This window comes from Neurospora crassa, linkage group V (genome assembly GCF_000182925.2).
Source record: "Neurospora crassa OR74A linkage group V, whole genome shotgun sequence".
NCBI lineage: Eukaryota > Fungi > Ascomycota > Sordariomycetes > Sordariales > Sordariaceae > Neurospora > Neurospora crassa.
The window spans coordinates 375,876-396,191 of record NC_026505.1 but is presented as its reverse complement, the minus strand read 5'-3'; the positions used below and the strand labels follow the sequence as shown (position 1 = coordinate 396,191).

General features: G+C 51.7%; 8 protein-coding genes across 8 annotated transcripts; 1 reads left to right on the top strand and 7 right to left on the bottom strand.

The window, feature by feature from the left end:
* Positions 1 to 143: 143 nt before the first annotated feature.
* On the bottom strand, positions 144 to 1,918 carry gh61-2 (glycosylhydrolase family 61-2). The gene has a single exon (XM_953161.2). It carries the CDS (start codon positions 1,581 to 1,583, stop codon positions 474 to 476), a length of 1,110 nt encoding a protein of 369 aa, XP_958254.1. The 5' UTR covers positions 1,584 to 1,918; the 3' UTR covers positions 144 to 473.
* A 1,424-nt stretch (positions 1,919 to 3,342) lies between these two features.
* On the bottom strand, positions 3,343 to 5,405 carry NCU07761 (hypothetical protein). The gene is made up of 2 exons (XM_953162.2): positions 4,685 to 5,405; positions 3,343 to 4,530 (listed from the first exon to the last, which is right to left on the bottom strand). Exons 1-2 carry the CDS (start codon positions 5,006 to 5,008, stop codon positions 3,727 to 3,729), a joined length of 1,128 nt encoding a protein of 375 aa, XP_958255.2. The 5' UTR covers positions 5,009 to 5,405; the 3' UTR covers positions 3,343 to 3,726.
* A 448-nt stretch (positions 5,406 to 5,853) lies between these two features.
* Positions 5,854 to 7,883, bottom strand: NCU07762 (hypothetical protein). The gene is made up of 2 exons (XM_953163.2): positions 6,968 to 7,883; positions 5,854 to 6,905 (listed from the first exon to the last, which is right to left on the bottom strand). Exons 1-2 carry the CDS (start codon positions 7,649 to 7,651, stop codon positions 6,072 to 6,074), a joined length of 1,518 nt encoding a protein of 505 aa, XP_958256.2. The 5' UTR covers positions 7,652 to 7,883; the 3' UTR covers positions 5,854 to 6,071.
* Positions 7,884 to 9,742: 1,859 nt separating this feature from the next.
* On the bottom strand, positions 9,743 to 10,929 carry NCU07763 (hypothetical protein; the record flags this gene model as incomplete). The annotated part of the gene is made up of 3 exons (XM_953164.1): positions 9,743 to 10,639; positions 10,710 to 10,764; positions 10,820 to 10,929. The coding sequence occupies 3 exons, from the start codon at positions 10,927 to 10,929 to the stop codon at positions 9,743 to 9,745; spliced, it is 1,062 nt and encodes a 353-aa protein (XP_958257.1).
* Positions 10,930 to 11,686: 757 nt separating this feature from the next.
* On the top strand, positions 11,687 to 12,449 carry NCU07764 (hypothetical protein; the record flags this gene model as incomplete). Its single annotated transcript, XM_953165.1, has 4 exons — positions 11,687 to 11,782; positions 12,109 to 12,144; positions 12,272 to 12,347; positions 12,403 to 12,449. The coding sequence occupies 4 exons, from the start codon at positions 11,687 to 11,689 to the stop codon at positions 12,447 to 12,449; spliced, it is 255 nt and encodes an 84-aa protein (XP_958258.1).
* A 1,634-nt stretch (positions 12,450 to 14,083) lies between these two features.
* On the bottom strand, positions 14,084 to 15,639 carry NCU07765 (hypothetical protein; the record flags this gene model as incomplete). The annotated part of the gene is made up of 5 exons (XM_953166.1): positions 14,084 to 14,193; positions 14,426 to 14,610; positions 14,848 to 14,938; positions 15,048 to 15,150; positions 15,259 to 15,639. 5 exons carry the CDS (start codon positions 15,637 to 15,639, stop codon positions 14,084 to 14,086), a joined length of 870 nt encoding a protein of 289 aa, XP_958259.1.
* Positions 15,640 to 15,899: 260 nt separating this feature from the next.
* Positions 15,900 to 16,757, bottom strand: NCU16920 (hypothetical protein). The gene is made up of 2 exons (XM_011396501.1): positions 16,729 to 16,757; positions 15,900 to 16,609 (listed from the first exon to the last, which is right to left on the bottom strand). Exon 2 carries the CDS (start codon positions 16,550 to 16,552, stop codon positions 16,301 to 16,303), a length of 252 nt encoding a protein of 83 aa, XP_011394803.1. The 5' UTR covers positions 16,553 to 16,609; positions 16,729 to 16,757; the 3' UTR covers positions 15,900 to 16,300.
* A 540-nt stretch (positions 16,758 to 17,297) lies between these two features.
* NCU07766 (hypothetical protein) lies at positions 17,298 to 19,457 on the bottom strand. Its single transcript, XM_953167.2, has 2 exons — positions 19,361 to 19,457; positions 17,298 to 19,278 (listed from the first exon to the last, which is right to left on the bottom strand). The coding sequence occupies exon 2, from the start codon at positions 19,073 to 19,075 to the stop codon at positions 17,471 to 17,473; it is 1,605 nt and encodes a 534-aa protein (XP_958260.2). The 5' UTR covers positions 19,076 to 19,278; positions 19,361 to 19,457; the 3' UTR covers positions 17,298 to 17,470.
* Between the last annotated feature and the right edge of the window lie 859 nt (positions 19,458 to 20,316).

The following is a 20,316-nucleotide window of genomic DNA, read 5'->3' as shown; positions in this document are numbered from 1 at the left end:
CGGATAGGATGGCACTTAGCAATCACGCGTGGCTTAGGAGGGAGACTTTACTGTTTCCTGTTCGTTTCAAATCATTAGAGTAGAGGTAACAAGCCAAGGAACCTCTACATAACCCAGTATCAAAGGATAGAGACAAACAGCAATGGATATGATATGATGTATGTTTCTATTTGATGCAAAGCTGTATATGTACAGATACAAAAATTGGTTTGGAAAAATTTGAAAAAAATTGGCCTATGTTACAAGATTCCTTCATCCTTCATCCCTCTCCCGTCTCGTCTCCGTCTCCGTCGTCTCATCACTCCAGACGGTCAGTCATGGACATCAACCTTGTGCTCATACCATGTCATGCCATACTATCTTGTCATGTCATGCTATGGCATCGATCACCTTCTTCTTTTTCTCCATCTCCCCCTCTTTTCTTTCCCATCCTTCAATCTAGATACTCTCCCTTAAAAGGTAAGGTAAGGCACTTAGACGCACTGAGAGTACCAGTCGTTGTACTTGGTGCAAGTAGATCCGCTCTCGCACTCAGTAGGACCAGTGAAGCCGTTACCACCGCACTGTCCCCACTTGGTCTGCTTAGCCTGGACCTGGCCAGCACCGCCCGCCGCGGCCGAGGTAGCGGGAGCAGCAGGAGCAGCAGCAGAAGTAGCGGGTGCAGCAGCCTTGGTGCTAGTGACCAAGGTGGTAGCAGGGGCGGCCTGGACCTGGCTAGTAGCAGCCGCAGCGGAGGTAGCAGGAGCAGCGGCGGCGGCGGAGGTAGCAGGGCTGTTGCTACCGCCAGTAGCACCAGGGAGGGTAGCGGACGCGGTGGCAGTGGCGGCCATCTTGCTCTGCGCGATGGAGCTGGAGGCGCCAGCAATGAGGGAGGGGCCAGGAACGGGGTAGGAGATGTCGTTCTTGTAGATATCAAAGAGGATACCGGCGTCGGTGGCCTTGTAGAGCTCGGTGCCGGCGACGCCGGCGGGGACGGTGGAGCCGGAGCCTTCGACCTTGAGGTTGAAGCACTGGGGGTAGTTCTGGGCGCCGTTGGCCTGGCCGGCGCTGTGCAGGGCGATGATCTCGTGGCGGAGGACGTAGTTGCCGGGCTTGATGCTCTCGGGGATCTCGACGACCCACGAGTTGCCGTCCTTGATGAGGGTGTCCGAGGCCCAGCCGTTGGTGGCGTCGTAGCCGGCGCCGTCGATCTTGAAGAACTTGAGGGCCGTCTTGTCGACCGACTCGCAGTCGCCGTCGCAGGCGGCCAGGTAGTCGATGACGGGGCCCTTGTGCGACTCGGGCCACTGGTCCCACTGGAGCGAGATCTTGTCGCCGGCCTTGACGGTGGCGTGGCCGCCGGCGGGCTTGGCGGACTTGTGGCAGATGATGTCGCCGGAGTCGAAGGCGTCAGGCGAGACGAAGCCGTTGTCCTTCTGGTCGATGGTCCAGCCGATCACGGTGGGGGGGTTGGAGTTGTAAGGGAAGGAGGTGGGGTCGTAGTTCTGGTACTCGACGCCGTTGACGATGACCTTGGAGACGTGGCCGTGGGCGGCAACGAGGGAAGCGCCAGCCAGGGCGGTGAGGATGCTCATGCGGGCCATTGTGAATAGTGTTATATCGAAAGAATGACGATGGTTGGAGAATCGAATAGAAGAGAAGAGAATGTGGTAGATGTTCAGAAGCTGAAGTCTGTTGTCTTGCTTCTTCTTTTTTTCCTGATGACTTGGAACCTGTCGACGTCTTTATACCCTTTGGATGGATGTTGAACAACACAAGCCTCGGCCACACCAATGGGCCTTCTTCACCCATGCCATCGTTGCGGCGCTTGCAGTTCATGGGCAATGATGCAATCGCGGCGACACCGCAACGTCTGACGTTTGCCGCAACGCGTGGAGAAGTGGATTATTGGCATCCTGTTATTAGAGATTAGATGAGCAGGACCAGAGACCAAGGGGAAAGTGCAAGCGCCTCGGAAAGCCACCATGTTTGAAGACGGGTAGGATGTTGGAGGTGGACGGGAGAACTAGTGGGGGTGGATCGTCAGAGACAGGATTGCGTGTGCGGAAACTTCCAGTATTGGTGGAAAGGCCCAAGTCTGAGAGGAAACTTCGGTTAGCATTCCGTCTGAGGCTCTGAGTGACTGGGTTCAGGGCGATAGGAGTGCCGGGTACCGGACAAGCGAGGGGTGTTGGAGCAGGCTATTGTTTTCCTGAAACCGTTTTGTGGTAGACCCTGGATAGCATTTGAGCCGCCGGCCGAAGAGTCGATTGAACATCTGCCTTGATTTGGAGTATGTACGGGTCAGGCAGCGTAGTTATTGTGGCGTTGAAATTCCTCTGTAAATGTTCCTCATACTCGGATCTATACCTCGCCTCAGCCATGTTTCTCATTCACGACATTGAAGACCCTAAACCATCGAGTGTCCAAAGACCCTTTCGCGGCAAAAGACCCAAAAAGATGCCAAGACCGTCGAGACGCCTACTGCGATGCCCCTATTCCCGATTAAGTATACGGAGGCATTTCTTCCCCAGTTCCCCCTGGACAGGGATCCGTGTTTGTACCGGGGGGGGGGGGGGGGGGGTGTTCCTCGCCGTTTCATGGGAGGATGTAACGCTGCGGTCTATCCGAAAGGGGAAACATCCATCTGCTAGTGGGTCCTCCACGTCTTAGTGTCTTCGACAACGACAAACCGCGGCACAACTTTCCATTCCAGAACACGGTGATCGCGGTTGTCCATGTTCCGTGGTACTGGAAAACCGGTCTCTCTGGATTGGAAGACAAGTTTGAGAGGCAAGAATAGGTATGAATGCAACAGTGGTATCATGATGCAACTCTAAGCGAGCGATGGCGTTCAAGCGGGAAAAAGGTGAAGCCGCCATGTCTTGTATGTTCCGCCATCCAGGCTCCCGGAGCCGAAGTATTATCGCGAGAGGCAGCAAGCAATACCGGCATGCATACGCGAGGAGCGGTGCGGTACTTTGGAGTCCGTCTCCTATCGGGCGGTGATGAGGTTGATGCAACGGTTGGAAGAAGAGTTGGCAAATGTATTGGGATTTGGATTCTTTGCCTGGGCATGGGGAGGATGTGTGGAGCTTCATATTCCGGGTAAGCGTTACGCTGGAATTATTCAAGCGCCCGTTTGATATCGCGGCGTCACGCCCGAACCTCAATACCAGATGCATAAAGACTGGGTTAGACATGTAGAGGCATCTGGAGTTTTCGAACCACTTGATGGTTTGTGGGGCCATCGGCCGCGGTAAAGCGTTTAGATCTTTCAGTCGGAACCTATTTTAGAAAAACTCGGTTCGGAAGGCCGTACACCAAGACGGATCAAAGGCTGAAGATCTGGACGTCATCCTTTTGTGGTTGGCATAGCGGTGGTGCCTTCTGGTGAATTTTGGATGCTGTGTTATTCTTCAGCTGAAACTGAATAACCTTGAGACGCCCTCGTGTTTGTCACACGGGAGGCATCTTCACCCTTCATGTCCTGATAACAGAGCCCGAAGGCTTCCATGAAGATGTTCATTAATTCCTTTGAACGCGTGCTGCAGTGTGTAGGTGCTTTTTTAAGTGAAAGGAAAACCTTGATGAAAAGTTCCAGGTCTAACCACTGTCTGTCTTGGCCGAATTTAAGCATCCATACGTAGGTAGAGGTAGTCTCGTCCACCTTTGCTGCTAATCAAGACGAACAACAAGGCTGACACCAGACTTGAGCACCTGCAAGCCCCGAGCACTTACTCAGCCTCACTCACTCCTATCTTCCATGTCCTCACTCTTAACCTTCCGATACCCTTTCCCTCTTTGGGCCCGCCAATACCTCCTCGCCAACCACCCCATCAATCCCACCAACGATGCCAGCACCATGGAAAATATCCACAAATGCTCTCCAATCTCCAAAAACAACCAATTATCCCACCCATGCCACGTCCCTCCCCTCCCCTGCGTAAAGAACACCCACTCATCCATGCCCGGCCGATTATCCATCATGAGCCTATACAACCTCCCACTCACCTCTTCATCAACCACCACCCCTTCTACTGTCTTCCCCGTCATGACGTCCTGTCCCAGCTGCAACATCCGATGATACTCATCCCACGCCCCACCAATAAACCACTGTCCAACTCCCCAACTAATCTCCACATACCGCAACACCCCCCACAAACACCACCACCGCTTCCAGAACCCAGCTAACCGTTCCGTCAAGCTCCCAAGCGGCAACGCCCCCCTGCCCTCTATCAACTCCGCCACCACCCGTCCCCAAAACGGGTGGTTAGGTCTAGCAGCCAGGATATTATTACTTAGCGCTCCCCTGCCGCCATCGGTGATCCAGAGCGGGAAGTACGTTAAAGCGTCTAATGAGTCTGAGCCTGGCTTGATGGATGGCAGACACCCGTTGTCGAGGTCGAGGTAGATGCCGCCGTAGTGGTAGAGGAGGAAGTAGCGGAGGGCATCGACGCGCTGGACGGGGTGTGGGTAGGAGAGGTAGGCGGGGAGGAAGGTAGGGTAGTGGGTTGACAGAAAAGCGAGGGAGGATTTGTGTGTCCAGAGCTGTTTGTTCGTTTGTATCCATAAATCTATAATTAGCATGGGGTATGGACAGATTGGATGGGTTACAGGGATGGAAACAGGAAAAAAAAAGGGAGGGGAAAAAAGGGGAGGGGAAAAAAAAAAAACAAAAAAAAAAAAGAAAAAAAAAACATACGCGATATTCCCAATCGGGATTGATATCGATACAAGTATGCCTCTGTTGGTCCCAATCACTCGGCAGCGTTTCGTTCGCCGGGTCCTTCCAATTGTGAAAGATCTGGTGGATGATCTTGGGGATCTGAGGCGCCTTTCGCGATTCTTGGAGGGTGCCGTTGAGGTAGGCATTGGCGACTTCGCGCTGGGTGATGGCGATGCCGGGGTGTTGGAAGAAGATGTGGATGAGGGCGAGGACGTGGGTGATGAAGTAGTGGAGGACGAGGAGAATGGGCGTGGCGATGATGGCGACCCGGAACACGGAGCGTAAGAATATTGGTCGCATCTTGGTGGTCTCTGGCGTAGCAGCAAGACGGAAGACGGAAGACGACGGTTTAGTTTGGTCAGGACTGGAGCGGGATCAGTCCATTGGCGTGCCTCTGCCTCGGCTGTTCAAGACCGGAAAGATGGGTACGTGCCAAGCAGAGTGAAGGGAGTTCTCAATCTGTCGCAAGAAGGCGCCAGACGCGTATGTAATGCTTGAGAACTTGCGTGTACCGTGGTACCCCAACTTCCTAGGTGCATTTGGCCCCTCTCCTTTTGCTGTCGCCGAGTACAACTAGGAGTCCGAGTGCGGAAGACACGATGGCGTGACTGTCGGTGTGTGTCGAGATCCCCAGGGTCTGTCTCTCCAGTCGCTCTCAACTTCCAGTCGTTGTCCATTCAGTTTCGTTAGCGCCCGGCCTCCCAACGTTAGAAAAAAAAAAAAAAAAAGGAAGCGACATGTCGGTACCTCTCACGGGATCTTATCGCGGCATTTCTCAAGTATCACAAGGTAGCTGATAAACAATTCTTACTGTTACGTCTGCACAGTCACTTCGACCCCTGTCGATCGCTTAACTGTGGTATCAACATGCGCCAGTGCGTGCCCCTGCAGATGACCAGGCAGGTAAACTGAGCCGCATTCGCACAGTGACTCGGGGTTTTACATGCTTCAAGACGTTTGTGGCAGACGAGATGGCATAAACTAACTGAGTAGTACTGCTTGAGTTCAACGACGATAGAGTCGGGTCTGGTGATGTGGGAGGTGACGTTGACAACTCCGTGTTTGTGTTCACGTACGACACTCGCTCGATGATGGGAACTCCTGCGTCGCAAAGGTTTCAACCGCATGGGCAATCCAGTAAGTACACCAAGTAAAACATTATAATTTATTAACCATGTATTTATAAGAATACTCATGGGAAAACATGAGCCGGGTATTCTGCTCTTCTAGCATAGGATCTCGCCATACTCCGCCGCACATCTTTTCTGACTGGAGCAGTATGTGTAATGTAGGTCGTGAAGGTGTTTCATCCCGCTGAACAGCAACACGTTTGTTCATAGCCTTTCTGTCATCTCCCGGTCTGCTAATACTTTAAACAGACCATCTCCAACTCCCTTGCCAACTTTCCATTCGGCCCGCTCACCTTCCCTTCAACCTTCTCTCCCACAATCATCCACGGACTGAGATTACACCTTCTTGTCTCCTTCTCCCACGTCCAAGCCATGCACTCGCTCCCCTTCTCATAACACTTCTTGCCGCACTCCTCCGCCTTCTCGACACCCTCAACTACCGCCACCTCCCCACCACTCCCACCTGCATGATCCCAATTCGCATACTCTATTGGTTTCGCCAGCTCGTCTTCCGTCAATGTACTCTGCCTCCACGGCCTCGACATCCCATACACGTCCCAGATATCGCTCCATAGTAGTGGCTTGCTCACATTCCTGAAGCTCTCACCTGCCTGGTGCATCTTCTCCGGCTGGCCCAGTCCATGAAACGTGATAATAGGACTGCAGAACCGACCCGGGCGAATCTTGGCCCACCATGGAGGTTCGCCGCTGAACAAATGGCTGTACTCCTCATCCAGATATACCCCGGCTCTTATCAGTGTCCTGGCCAGCAAGCGGTCGCCCCATGTTTCCGACAGTGATTCGAGGTGGGCGGTGCGCACGGCGTGTGGATTGTCGAGAATGAGGGAGGACATGGCGCCTTGTGATAAGATGATGCCGGAGCCGCCGTGGGCAAAGCGAACGCGAAAGTCGCCGACTGCGTTGCCGAGGTAGTAGGGGACTTCGGAGTCGAGGTGGGCGAGGAGGGGTTTTAGGGATGGTTGGACAAGGTAGGTGTCGTCGTCGACGAGGAGGTACCACTTTTTGTTGGGGAACTTGGAGTAAGCGAGTTCGAGGCCCGAGATGAACTGTTAGGCCAGTGTTAGCGGGTGTCCGTGGTTATGAGAGATGACCGTGATATGTGACGTACCTTGAGCGCGTCTATCTCCCAGCCTGTGGACTTGGCCAGACGGTCTGCTTCTTCTTGTTTTCCATTCTCTATCGCTTCGGCAAATCGAAGGTATTTCGCAACTCGTGAGTTGGACAAGCTGGCGGCCGGTCCCAAGGAGCTCAAGGTCTGATTGACAACGTTGTGTATCGGTAGAGGCGTGCCATGGTTATTGGCCTCTTGACCTGGCTTGGAGGCATAGTCGGCGATAACGAGGAAGTCGCGGAACTCGGTGGAGGCGCTGAGAGCTTCGAACCAGGCGTTTGCCCTTGCGCGCGTGCCGTATCCGGTCTTGACAATGACGACAGTGTCTATGCCCAGATGGACCGGGTATGCTGGCGGCGCAAATAGCCATTTCTCGACTGGGTGTGAGTTAAGGTAGTGTTGGAACTTCTTGACATTAAATCGGAGGCCAAGACGGACAAGGTTGTCGTATGGGAGCATGATCCAGCCAAAGATGAGGAGGGTGCCGAGGAAGAACAGAGCGTTACGCAGTCTTCCGAGCGGACCGTATCGCATTTGCCGGAGCAGCGCCCGCATCCTTTGTCGTGGGGTAGGGCTTCGTCGCTGCTGGAGCAGAAAGTCGTCTTCGTTTTCAAACTCCATGATCTTGACGCCTAGATCGGGGTCGCCGATGACGACGGGGTGTTGTGATGGGTGCTGCATGGTGGGATTGTCCAAGGTAGCATCATGTCGTCAGCGAAGATGGACACAAGAACAATCCATTGGACCAAGTATTTGGTCGCGACGACGGAAGGCAGTACAGTAGGGTACTAGCTAGCCGGGCATTTTGCAACGGTGCGTGCCTTTGTGCCGGAATGGAAGCGAAAGGAGGAGAGGGGGAGAGATGGATCTGATGGACGGGTGAAAAAAGGAGGGGAGCGACAGGCGGCGGTCACAGGGCGGCAGTGGATGCAGGCTCGCGGCAGGGAGGGTGGACGTCAAGGTGCCCCTCCCGTTTTGGCTGCGATAGCCCAGGTACCTCTAGAGGTAGGTAAGGTCGCACTTTGATTGCCCGATAACGATACGATTACCGGTCAATTACCTACCTACCTCACTGAGGTATGGTAAGGTAGGTACCTCCAGATACGGATAACACGGCTCAGACATTTCATTGAAATGGTGTCGTAACGGAATGATTGGCCATTTCCATTTCTTGCTGAATTTACAGGCTTCATTTGAACCAACCGTATCGGGAGATTAATGTGCCATGGCGCGCCTAGATCCTAAAAGAGGTTGGCGTTTTCTGGGCGTTTCTGGGCATTGAAATCCGTCCTCATTCGTCATCCAATTTCCTCCTTCCATCTTCAAGTCTCGGCATCGATTGAACTGAAAGGAATCATCAACTTCTGGATATCGAGCCAGAACGACCTAATTGCCATGTGCTGATGTTCTCTCAATTCCATCCGTCGATCTGATGTGCGCATTTCCCCGGATTTTCCGGCAGCGACCGACAGCTGATCAACAGGCACCGTCTGTGCGCTAACCACGCTAGGTGGGGCGCCCTTAACAATCATTCAGGTCCGTCCCGTCGCGAGGGACAGCGCGTCCATCAATGTGGATAAGGTAGCGGGAGGTACCAACATCGAGGGGGACAAACATTGAGCAAGTTCAGATAACTTTGAACCATCATCATCACCTTCGATCGAACCCTTTGATTATATCTCTGACGTTAGGACACTCATGGACACAAATCCCTTTCTCCAAGGGCTAATTAAAAAGGGAAATACAGCGCACAAAGGGAGACCACGCGAGCACCGCGTCGATCATCGCCAAAGCTTCAATGACGTCACATTCGATCTACATACTCTGAAGGTGCTCGTCACCTTTAATCCCAACACTTCACTCATCACACGCACACCTGTGAAATTAGACCGTTCGGAGAAGTATTGCCCTTAAACTGCCGATGACTAGTGGCAAGTTCAAGACAGCCAAAGCTGCTCAGCATTACCAACCCTCTATCACAATCACTGGTTGTGTTGATGTTGAGCAACATTCTGGAGATACAGGTATCCAACTTGGTGGAGGTGAGGGGAGCGAGTACCTAATGATTTATGTTTATGTCCCCAGAGCAACCTCAACACCTACCTACGTTCATCTCCCGACGCACTCAAAATCTACATCATCGACTCTCTCTCCTTCTCTGACTTCCTCAAGTGGGACGGTTAGATGTACCCCGGACCTTTATTCTTTGTTTCTTCGATTGCCGACAAACGACCAGGGTGGGCGGTGGCAACTCATTTATAATATCATGCCGGGTAATCTTTGGGGTTACAACTCCCGTCACGCTGTTCGCCCATCTATCTACACCTTATACTTGCCCATATATTGTGCCGCAGTTTCTCCCTGTTTCGTTGCTCACGTGCTTCCGTCCCAATGGTAGCGTGGGGATTTTCCCTTGTTTCCATTGAAAGAGAGACGAGCAAGTGCCGTTCTTGGCTCCATCTGACGTTTACGACACCATTTCATAGGTGAGATGGGTTTTTAGCCGGCTATGGATGTCCTTTGCCTCTTTTTGTTCAGGGTCCACAGCTGCACAGCCGGAGAAAAGAGGTCAGACACTCGCTTGTTACGGCCGCTTTCAGTGTCCAGAGAATACACAAGGAAATTCATGTTCAAGGTTTTCGAGGTGAATCATGGCGTGTTGCTACAAAGGATCGACTTGCTAAAAGAAACGGTTGGGCAAAGGGGTATTTGACATAAACGAACGTTTCATCATCACCAATCAAACCTTGCTATGCAGAAAGACGAGCGTCTTCACTTCTTCATCGGATGTTCCGCCATACCCGGCAACGCCTCCAACCACCCATCCGTATCCTCATTCACCACGCTCTTCACCGTGCACTGATTCGCCTTATCAAACGTCTGCGTCTTCAATCCATTGCACGTCGGCCCAAAGCATCGATTATCCATCGCATGCTGCAGCCTATCTCCTTCCCACCCAAACACGTAATCACCATGCTGTCCGTACCCCGTCGTGTCCCCATTGCTCAACACAAACGGCTGGCTGCCATCGGTAGGCCAGTCCGCCTTGTTATTAAACTGGCGCGTGTCCCATACGATCTCGTAGTGCACCTGCGGGATCTTGACCGGGTGGCTAGAAGGGCACTGGGCGCCCACGACAGCGAACTGCGCTGGCCCCGAGACCGGATGGGCAATGTGTTCCGTGTGCGAGGGCGAATCGAGGTTCTTGCCGTCCCAGCAAATAGGAAAGATGACGCTCGACCGTATACCGCCCGGGCACGGCTGCTTAGGGAACGTCTCGGTGTCGCGCTGCGGGTCCTGGCAAGGCGCGTACGTGTTGCCGCCAAAGTTGGCGCCCGTGTAGCACCGGAAGCACGATTGCATGTTCTTGCCGAAGCCGGGGGAGGTGCGGCGGCTGGAGTCGCCCGAAAACATGCGGAAGCCGGGCTTGAAGGCCGTCACGGTCTTGGGGCCGGGCGCCGTGTAGTAGACGGTGATGCCGGCGTTGGCGGCGCCGATCTGGTCGTTGACCATTTGCGGGACGCGCTTGTAGGTGCCGTTGCGGGCGCGGAAGTAGACGTTGGCGGTCCAGTAGTTGGAGAAGTCCTCGGAAAAACTGCACGAGGTGCAGGTGGCGAGCTTGGAGATGTCGGCGTTGGGGCCGGAGGGCATGGTGGCGTTGAAGGCGTTCTGGGTGGTTTGTTGTTAGTGTGAGCTTTAAAAGGGGGAATGACCGGGAACGGGGAAGAGATTGACGTACGCCGCCGACGACTTGATGGACGTGTGAAGATGGCAGCATGCCCGGTTCGACAAGTCTGTGGTGGTGTTAGTGCTATTTTCTGAGAGAATAACTTTGGGAGAGGAACTCACGGATCGATACGGTCGATGACTGCTTGCGAACAGCCGAACCGCAGCATGTTCATTGAAAATCCTTGGGCCTGAACGGCGGCCACGAAGGAGAGGGCCCCAAGCCAGTACATGGTCACGATGATAACAATGCCTTGGAGGATTGACAGAAAAAGGAAGAGATGGAAAGCAATCTTTGACCCAGAGAACTCAGGGACACGGCAGCCTGAATTGATGGAGAGAACAACTCTGGGTTTTAAACAGGCCCATCTAGCATCGAGCTTTCTGGCGTCATCGCCCAATACTCTGTGTTGCTAACGGACAGGAAATTTGATTTCGAGTCATTCACAAGTGCCGAATCATGAACAATTCGGTAGTGGAGGGTATTTGATATTGCAAAGCATTTATGCGTGCCTATCGGAAGTCGAGATCCATATCGACGCTGTCGATCCTGGACATTTTGCCGGCTCTTGATGTTGCGTTCCAGAGTCACTAGCCCGACTAGAAACCGGACAGGCAGCCATGTGAAATGATACTGAACGTCTACCTCTTATCGCACCTCGCATGGGGTCTCGGCGAAGGAAAATTCACGATCACCATCATTGCCGGCTTCTGAAGTTTGGACGTTGGAGTTCGCCACATCAAGCTGGCCAACACTTGCACTCCATTTTGCCGCCGAGGTGCGATGGGCCATTCAATGGACTCAAAGGAAGGAAGTTTGACCTTGCCAGTCTGCCGACAAGGACCACACAGACGTGGAAGGAGTCCGGTCTCTCTCGCGCATGCTTGCCTTCAATTTGTGTGTCACAGCGGCAGTTGTCGGCTTTGGTACAGTTCTCCTTGGCTATTAGCCGATGGCTACGATAAAATTCACTAGGATGAGAGGACACGATGGTCGATGGACAATTCCATGTTCAGGCGTTCTCGATCCAACAGCCCGGTAGCAGATGGATGCTCCTGCTTTTAGGTTGCAACGCCATGATTTCGGTCAAACTTTGGTTTCTTCGCTCGGTTCCCGCGTCCATGTGGAAGTGGGATCTCCCAGACGCCTACTGCAGGGCAATTTTCCTTACCTCACTTACGCGCAGATGCATTTTAATATCCCAGAGGATGCCCGGAGTCCACACAACTATGCATTATGCAGCGCACAGGTCTTGAGAAAGTCCTCTCTGGAATCCGTTGGGTCGTGCATCTTACAGACCTCATCAGCTCCGAATAAACACCGTAGGTGGTGAGGAGTATCATGGCTGATAACATGGCATCGACGTGGCCCATCATAATGACAACCACAACACTCTCCTGGTGTTTCCTAGGGAGAGTGGCAAGACTTCAATGTCACAAAACAGGCGGTACGTTATTGAGCTCTCACGATCGTGGAACATTATGGGTTTGAGTGTCCGGACTGAACTCGTGCTGCTTCTGCAGATGATAACTCGGTGATCTTGACTATCCTGTCGTTACCTTTTCTATCCCCAGGAAGCTGCGAACAACACCTGCGCATCATGGCCGCCGAACTTCTGGAGACACTTCTATCATGCAGTTACAAATCGAGGTCCGTCCATACAAAATGTCGGACATTGTGTTGCATGCCCTCCTCTGATCAACAGACATGCAGAACAAAATGAGAAAAAAGCCACGTCCACTGATGTTCTGAACTGTGATAAAGAGCAAAATGATACGCTCAGTCTTGTTTCGTTCACATTTTCTTTTCCCTATTCATCACCGCACTTTTCTTCAAGTTCTGACGATATCCCAATAAAAGCCTAACGACTTGAGATACCCCAAGCAAAGAAGTCATCCCAACAATCATCACTATCCTATACCGTGTCCCAGAAAGAAACAATGCCCCAATCAAGAGACCAGTTGTGCATTTCAGGCCTTCAACAGCCCTTCCTCCGTCGCATGGCGACTTTCCCGGTCATTTTAGCCGCAATCTTCTTCAACCTCCTGTAAGTCCCGTCCCCACAGCCTCTCCCAACCTAACCCACTCTTCTCTTCTAGAGCGATATAACCACAGCTGACTGAATACAACCTCTCGGCAACACCAGAAAGCAATGGATTGCACAGAATATACCTTCAGTCTGGTGGCTCACATCCCTCCGTGGCCTCGGCGGTAATCTCTGGACCATTACCACCGAGGGGATTTCCATATCTGCCTTTCATGTCTCTTCGTTCCTCAGTCGACCATCACTGGCCTTATTAAACAGTCCAGAGCCACCACTCCCCCTTTGCCAAGATGACGATTCCTGCCTGGCTCATTGACGATTTTGACGGGCGGCACTTTGTACGACGGATCTCCCATCAAGTATCCTTGGATCGCGATTGCCCCGATGTCCGTCCACGCCGGTACTTAATCCGCACGTCCGGGGTTTACGATTGGCAGTACCGCTTGGTGTTTAGGACCGTACAGGGACGGGGTGCCGCTTGTTCGAGGAGCACAAGCCCGGCCAAGGTTGGCTTGGGGAAGGATCCCTCCCCCTACAGTTGAAGAGGATACCTACGTGGAGAGTCTCAGCTCCGATTCATGACGGATGAAGAGTTCAGTTGTGACTGAAGAAATAGGGATCGATTATCGTAGTTGCGGGAATAACTAGAGGTAGTTGTTGTTGACGAGCGGAAAGACCATAAACCACTTGTCAGGGAGATCTTGTATCACTAACGAGTGCAGGTAGATAAAGTAGGGGAAGAAAGCTGGAAAGAGATCAAGAAAAATGCATAATGGAAAATAGGGGATGAATCATGTATCATGGGAAAGAGATCAAAGAGGAAAAGACGTCACGGGGTAAGGGTTGTGGAAAAAGGGGTTAGAAGAGTGCACGGTGCTCAGGATGGAAGTACCAGGCCTTGGAGGAGATACCCTTAAAGAGATCTCTGCCATCAATGGAATCAATATCAACAGTCATTTATATAGAAAAGGTCCGCCTTTAGAATGGACAAGGCTCCTGGAGAGCCTTTCAGATTCTTTATAGGTTTTCTCTCTCGAGCTGCGAGATATTTTCTTGTCGAGTGTGTGTCCCGCTCGAGTGTTGTACTTGCATTGAACTGGAAATCTGTCGAAGCGTGGTGATGACTTGTAGGTACCTACCGCTAGGTAGGTCAACATCGACATGGAACTGAAAGTCATCGAGCGCTCGAGCTGAAGGTGATTACTTGACCCCTAACTCTTTTTTTATTATTTCATCATCCCATCCATTACCGGTCTCCATCCCTTTGTTTTGCTTACACAGAGGTACTTCTAGAACACCATAGCGGGCCTTCTCCCTTCCCCCTCCACTGAAGCTCTCCATCTCAGCCCCCATCTTTCGAAAATACCATAGCCCGGACTTCTATACTCTCCCTGGGTGTCGGCGGCTTGCTACAACAGCTTCCCACCTCAAGTTCGCCGCTGCTAGGTGGTGCTTGTCGAAACGAAGTATGCGGGCAGCCTTCCGTCATGATGAGAGATACCTGTTAGCAACTAAGGTACGTCTGTTTGTCACAGCAACCCCCCTCCCTCCTCCTTTACCTTTCCCTATACCCTGCAGGCTACCCACCTACCCAAGGTACCTGACATTGGCTTTTCGTGCATCCGGATCCCGCCCAACATACCTCTACGGATTTTAGAATCGAAAGAGACGGGACTCAACTTACACCCAGCTTTCACCCCCTCTTCGGCAGACATGGAATCGAACGTCTTGAAAAGCAGTACTTCGTCCTTGGTCTGCCTATTGAGATAATACCACTTCATTGCCTCATCGTACAGTGGGTAAAGCCCTTCGCCTTGGTAGTTTTTTCTGATGTGGTCGACGGCGATCAAGTTGTATGGCTGGAGGGTACTGCCGTCGCAAACGGCAAGTGGATAGTCGGTGATGGGGTGTCGAAGGGGCCGCCATGCGCTTTTTCATGTGCAGGGGATTAGAGAGAGGTTGTGAGCTTATCTGGATTGAGGTTGGAAAAAAAAAAAGAAGAAAAAAAAAGAAAAAGAAAAGGGAGAGAGAGAGAGAGACGTTAGTCGGGTAGAGGCACCTAACATATAGACCGGAGAGGTAGGTAGGTAAGGTAGGTGTACGTACTTGATGATTCGGAAGCGTCGTTGGAGGAGCTCTTGGGCCCGAGCCCCCATGTGGTGGTTTACTCGTCTGGTGGCGGCTAGGGGGCTTTGATCTAAGATGATGAGGTAAGATTAAAGTGAGTCAGTGTGTTGATTGGTGTCTGGGCTGACTGAAAAGAAAGAAAGAAAAGAGTGAAGAAAAAGAAATAAAGAGGTACTGACCAACGTGGACAGCATGCACGGGCTTCAGTATAAGCATTGGATCGTCGAGATCGATGACACTTCCGGCTTTTGCAGTAGTCCGCGTGTAGTCACTCGTTCGGAGCTAGGGATCACGGAGAAGTGAAGGTTAACGATGATTTCTTCTACATAAAATCCGCCGACTGCACATGGTGTCGAAGGATCACTTCATCTCGACAATACTCGCACTCACTCTCCAGTCAAATACCACCACCTCTGCCCCCGGATCAACACTCTGCAGTAATTCCACGATCTTTGGGAGGTAATCACACTCGATCCCTTTCTGGTCAGTCGGTATGGCTCCAATATCCTGCCTCACTATCTGGAATGCGTGGTCGTCTAGGTTGAAAAGCTCTTCACTGCCTCTGATATCGTGGATGGTCTGTTCTGGGGAAGCGGCGAGAGTGAAGTTCTTTCTGGGACAGCCCTCAGGGGCTTGGGAAATGAACTCGTAGGGCTTCTCGGTGAGGAACTTGGCTTCCCATTGGATGTAATTAAGCCTCGCTTTTTGATCTGCCCGGTCTGGCGTGGCGTCCCTTGGCCGTGGCGCATCTTGCCCGTTTCTACTATCCATTGGCGTTGTTCGGAAATGATGTCTTTGTGATGATTCGAGATTGAGATGAGACTCTTGTGTTTTGGTGACGTGCTAGGACTGGCCCAGTCTTTACTCGCAGAAGGAAATCGGTGTTCAATGGTGGCTCAGTTCAATGCCTGGCGTCTGAGTGGAAGGAGGAACGAAGAGCCAGCCTTTGTGCACAGCACGCGTGAATTGGAATTGGACATGAACGATTTCAAGATGATCAATCATCGTGACAATCACAGAGCGTGAAAAGTGATGAGCAAATGTGCAAATGTTATACGTTAAAAAACCTCGTCGTTTCTTGTTTGCGTTTCCTGTCCCGTGTCGCCCAGCCGCTAATAGCCGCCTTGTGTGTCTTCCCTTCGAATCTGTACGCACTCCTTGAATCGTTTGGTGATAGGTAAATTCTTGTTGGTGTGTGGTATCATGTCAAATTGTCCCCCTTTATGCACCTGCATGATATCCCAAAAGGACTTCACGAATCAGGCTCTAGCAAATGCACTGCTGAGGTTGCGTGGTTTCAGTCGATTTGCCTGCTATCCTGACTCGCCAGCTGATCCAGCCTCGAGATGCCTCAGCAGACCTGATTTCTGCAGGTAGACCAGACCGCATCTCACGGATGTTGTCTCCGCAGCGCAGTTTCGTCGTCAAAACCTCAGGCCGCGATGAACCCAACGCCGCAGGCGCACTCCGCTGAGTGTTTCCCACACTCTTTGCATACGTAGTCCTGCGAACCAGAGCCGCTTTTGGTGCCTGATTGAACGACAAGAAGGTCTCGTTTAGCGTCGCCGTTGCGGGATGTGCTTTTGTCCTTGCTGAAGTTCCTCCACGGTTGTGATCTGCCACCGGTAGACTTGGCGAAGTAATCGCTGTTTTTGGGGTCTGCTCCTGACGAAGTTCCAGACATTGCGTTCCGATGTGACTGCTCTTAAACAATTAACGTGTGATGTTGAGCTCAGAAGCCCTGATCTGAATTAGTACCGTGGCTGCAGTCTGAGGCTAGAGGTTTTGATCCAATGCTCCAGGCGTCTGTACTGCCCGACAGTGTTGATAAAATAGGTGTAGGTAGAGGTAGGAACTGACTGGGAGATGTGTCAATTTCGATGTGCCTTGATAACCGGGGGACGTTTGGAGATCTCACAACTATGCTTGTCCGAGCACTTACATCAACCCTTTTATTTCCTGTAAAAGCTGATGAAATGTCGGAAGAACCAGTGGTCTAGCGCAGCCGTTTCCGAATGCCGCTAGGGGAATCTCGCTGCTTACCTATCCATCATATCGCGGCCTAAAAGTGTACAAGGTGACTGACGGCTGCCGTGAAGATAATAAGAAGGGTGTCACTGCATAGCTGCCTTACTTGTAGAGGGATACACGACACGGCCACCGCCAATGTTGAATGTTGTATGGACACATCAACGCGGCTCAGTGCTTGGAGCCTTTCCCCGCGAACGGGCAAAGTATGCAGAGGGGTGGTAGCGCTGAAAGTGAGTGGCTTGAGAATCGGAAGAGTCATTGGAAGAGACCACCGAATTTGTGCGCACTGATATGGCACATGCTTCACCTTGATCCGAAAGTTGCCATAATCTCCCGTGTCTCTACACCACTTTTTTGATTACCAGTAGTAAGCATGGGTTTGAACTCGAAGTAAATCGGCTTACTGGTCATTTGATGGATGATGTCTGTCTAATAACAGGTTTTGAACACATCATCAAGTTACGCGTGAAACGCCCTGCGAAAAGACGCAGAATGTCTGGGGTGGAGGAAACGACTGAAATTCCACTGCATGTAGTGCGTGCGCATGTAAACCTCCCTCCCGACTAGCATGTCACCGTCCTGGACGAGAGAAGTGTGCCTTTTCGGGTAAATATCCTGAGGACTTCCGCGAACCTCTCGAGACCAAGCGCCAGCTCCTCATAACCCTGCGAAGTGTCTTTTGGAGAAACGGTAGGACTCCCTTTGAGTGTTTTAGAGGATTCTGTGGGAGATACAACTTGTCCTCACATCGGGTAAGAACCATCCCATTCCCTGCCCAGTTGAGCGTAACAGCCTCATGGGACCGCTTCAGGCTGAAGTTGAACTGGATCTTAAAATACTCTGGGTCCCATACTGTGAAACGTGCTCGCCGGGCTTGCTGGTTGTAGTCTAGTGCCCACTCAAAGATGTCATCCCTGAGGTGACGGAGCTCATACAGTTGTGAGTCCCACCCTTGGAACCTAAGCTCCAAAGAATTGTCCTTTTCCCCCCAATTCTTCGGACAACGGATGTCGATAAAAAAATTTCCTGGCCAGCTACCCTTCGAGTTGTAAAATCTCCCGGTGTATAAGTCCAGTTCTCGCGGACAAGAGTAGTTTGTGTTGTGCTCGCTGTCAATGCCCGTTCTCATTGTTCTCACAAGCCTGAGTTTCTGGTCTCGACTTTTCTTCGCCAATCCAACGTACTTCTTTGCCAGGTCAAGGTACGTTTTCCCTCCATCTTCAAATTGAAATAGCGCGGTGATGTATATCTGAGCGATCCAGTCTGCAACGTCGTTGAGTGGCATCGAATTCGTCAGAACCACCACAGCGGAATTGGATTCAGGGAACATGAAGATTGCGGAATAGTACCCAAGCCCGGCGCCTTGATGATAATAAGTCATCATTGGTTGTGATTTTGATCCGAGTACTGGAAGCTGGTCCCTATTGAACAGTTCTGCGTTGTCTCCCTGGAGGCCCACAACGTTTGGAAGAGCCGTCCGAACCCACCCGAACCCATAGAAGCGATGATCTCTGGATGGATTGTCCAGAGGCACTTGGTTGCTCAAGATGGTTGGGACATCTTCAAGAGGACCGGAGTATGACCTCTTTTCAGCAGCAAGAATCGCCTTCGCCCATGCAAGAAGGTCGTTGACGCTCGAGTAGATTCCCCCAGCAGTTTCGAATATGCTTTCCTCAAATGGTGGTGGTATCTTGTTTGGCAGTCGATAAATGTCGCCGTTGTCCAGTGCTGCATGAGCAGACGCAAAGTCGCCGTTTGGGTCTGGAGTTGTTGTGGTGTTGTGAAGTGATAACGGGACGAGTACATAGTCTCGCAGGCAATCTTTAAAGGACTTCCCCGAGTATTTTTCCAGAACCTTGCCGGCAAGACTGTAACCCCAGTTGTTGTAGATCCAATCATTTCGGAAATGTCCGGCCTTGCTGAGGGTTGCCACTGCTCGCAAAACTTCATGCTTTGGAAGGAGGAACTCTTGGTCTCCTTGATAGGCGATAGACATATCTCCGTCAAGCCCAGTTCGGTGAGAGATGAAGTCGGAAAGAGTGACCAAGTGCTGTAATCTGTCATCGGTGTTGAAACCATCAACCAGATCCTTCATCGGTGTACTCCATTCAAACTTGGCTTTCTTTCCCTCCAAACGGACCTTTGCGAGACACGCAATCACGAAGCTTTTTGTCATGGATCCTATGCCGTAGACTGTATCTGGACCAGGTTGCCGTGGCTTAAGGTTGAGCTGATTGCCGGCAACTGTTCCATGGCCCTTGGTGAAGATGATCTTATTGTCGTGGAGTACACCCACGGATGCTGAAGGGGCACCCGAAATCTTACACACATCGTCGACGATGGAGATAACGGATTGGAGACGGTCGCGTATGATCTCGTCTTGTGCGCAAAACATGATGATGAAACGTAAAAAAAAAAAAAAAAAGGGTCAACGGGAACGAGCAGGGAGGGGGAACACTACCGAAAACTGGAGAACGCCTTCATGCAAGTCGAGCGCAATGGCATCATAATATGGGCCGCTCTACACTGACCCTTTGCGCACCGTTCCAGTGGCTTGGCTTTGTGTGGGTTGATCGACCCAGTGAGATGAGAATATTCCAGTCCGAAGAAGAAAGATTGTAATCCTTTTTTACGTTCCTATCCTTTGCTTTCGTACGAGGTGGCTTGTATTATTGGAGGTCAATAAGCAAGGTGTTTGTTTGGCTGCTCGGTTCACGGATGTGCCTGCCCAACAAGTTGATCAAAGCATACCTGCAATGTACTTGGGTGGGGGACAGTCACACTTGAATGCCTGCGTGTGGATGAGACCAGTCTTCCTACTATCTTTGGGTAGGTATGATGGAAGCGACCGGTCGTACCTACCCCCTCGGGCTACAACGCGAGCTGTCATCGTACCTTAAGTAGAGGTAATAACCGGAGTACATATTGAAACGTTTTATGCCTGCATCGATCTTGATGGCTAGGGTTGAGGAGCGTACTTACTTCGAGAGTGATTGCAATGTTCACCGGCTTTCTGGTTTGTAAATAGTCGCGTAGTACGGGAGTGAGTGGCTTACACAAAGGTAATCAACCGGTCAGCAAAGGGTAGGTAGGTATGTACGCCCCCACCTCCCGTCGAGATAGCCAGAGTAGCCAGGTGTCCAATCAGTCGGTTATGAATTCTTGATGCTGGGTTTCTCAAAGCTGATTGAGACGAAGCGCCTCTAAAGTTGTGTTCGGGGCCGCTGTATAGCTGCAGAGAAAACCCAGTCCTTGTGTTCGCTGGAATTTTGGTTGACTGAAGGGTAGAGGACCGTAGAAATGGTCAACGAAGAATGTAGCACATCGCGGTACGGGTTCTGGCCTTTTAATTGGTTAGATGGAGGATTTGGGGTAAGTGCAGGTGGTTGCGGTTGAGTGCAGCGACTTCCTGGTTTC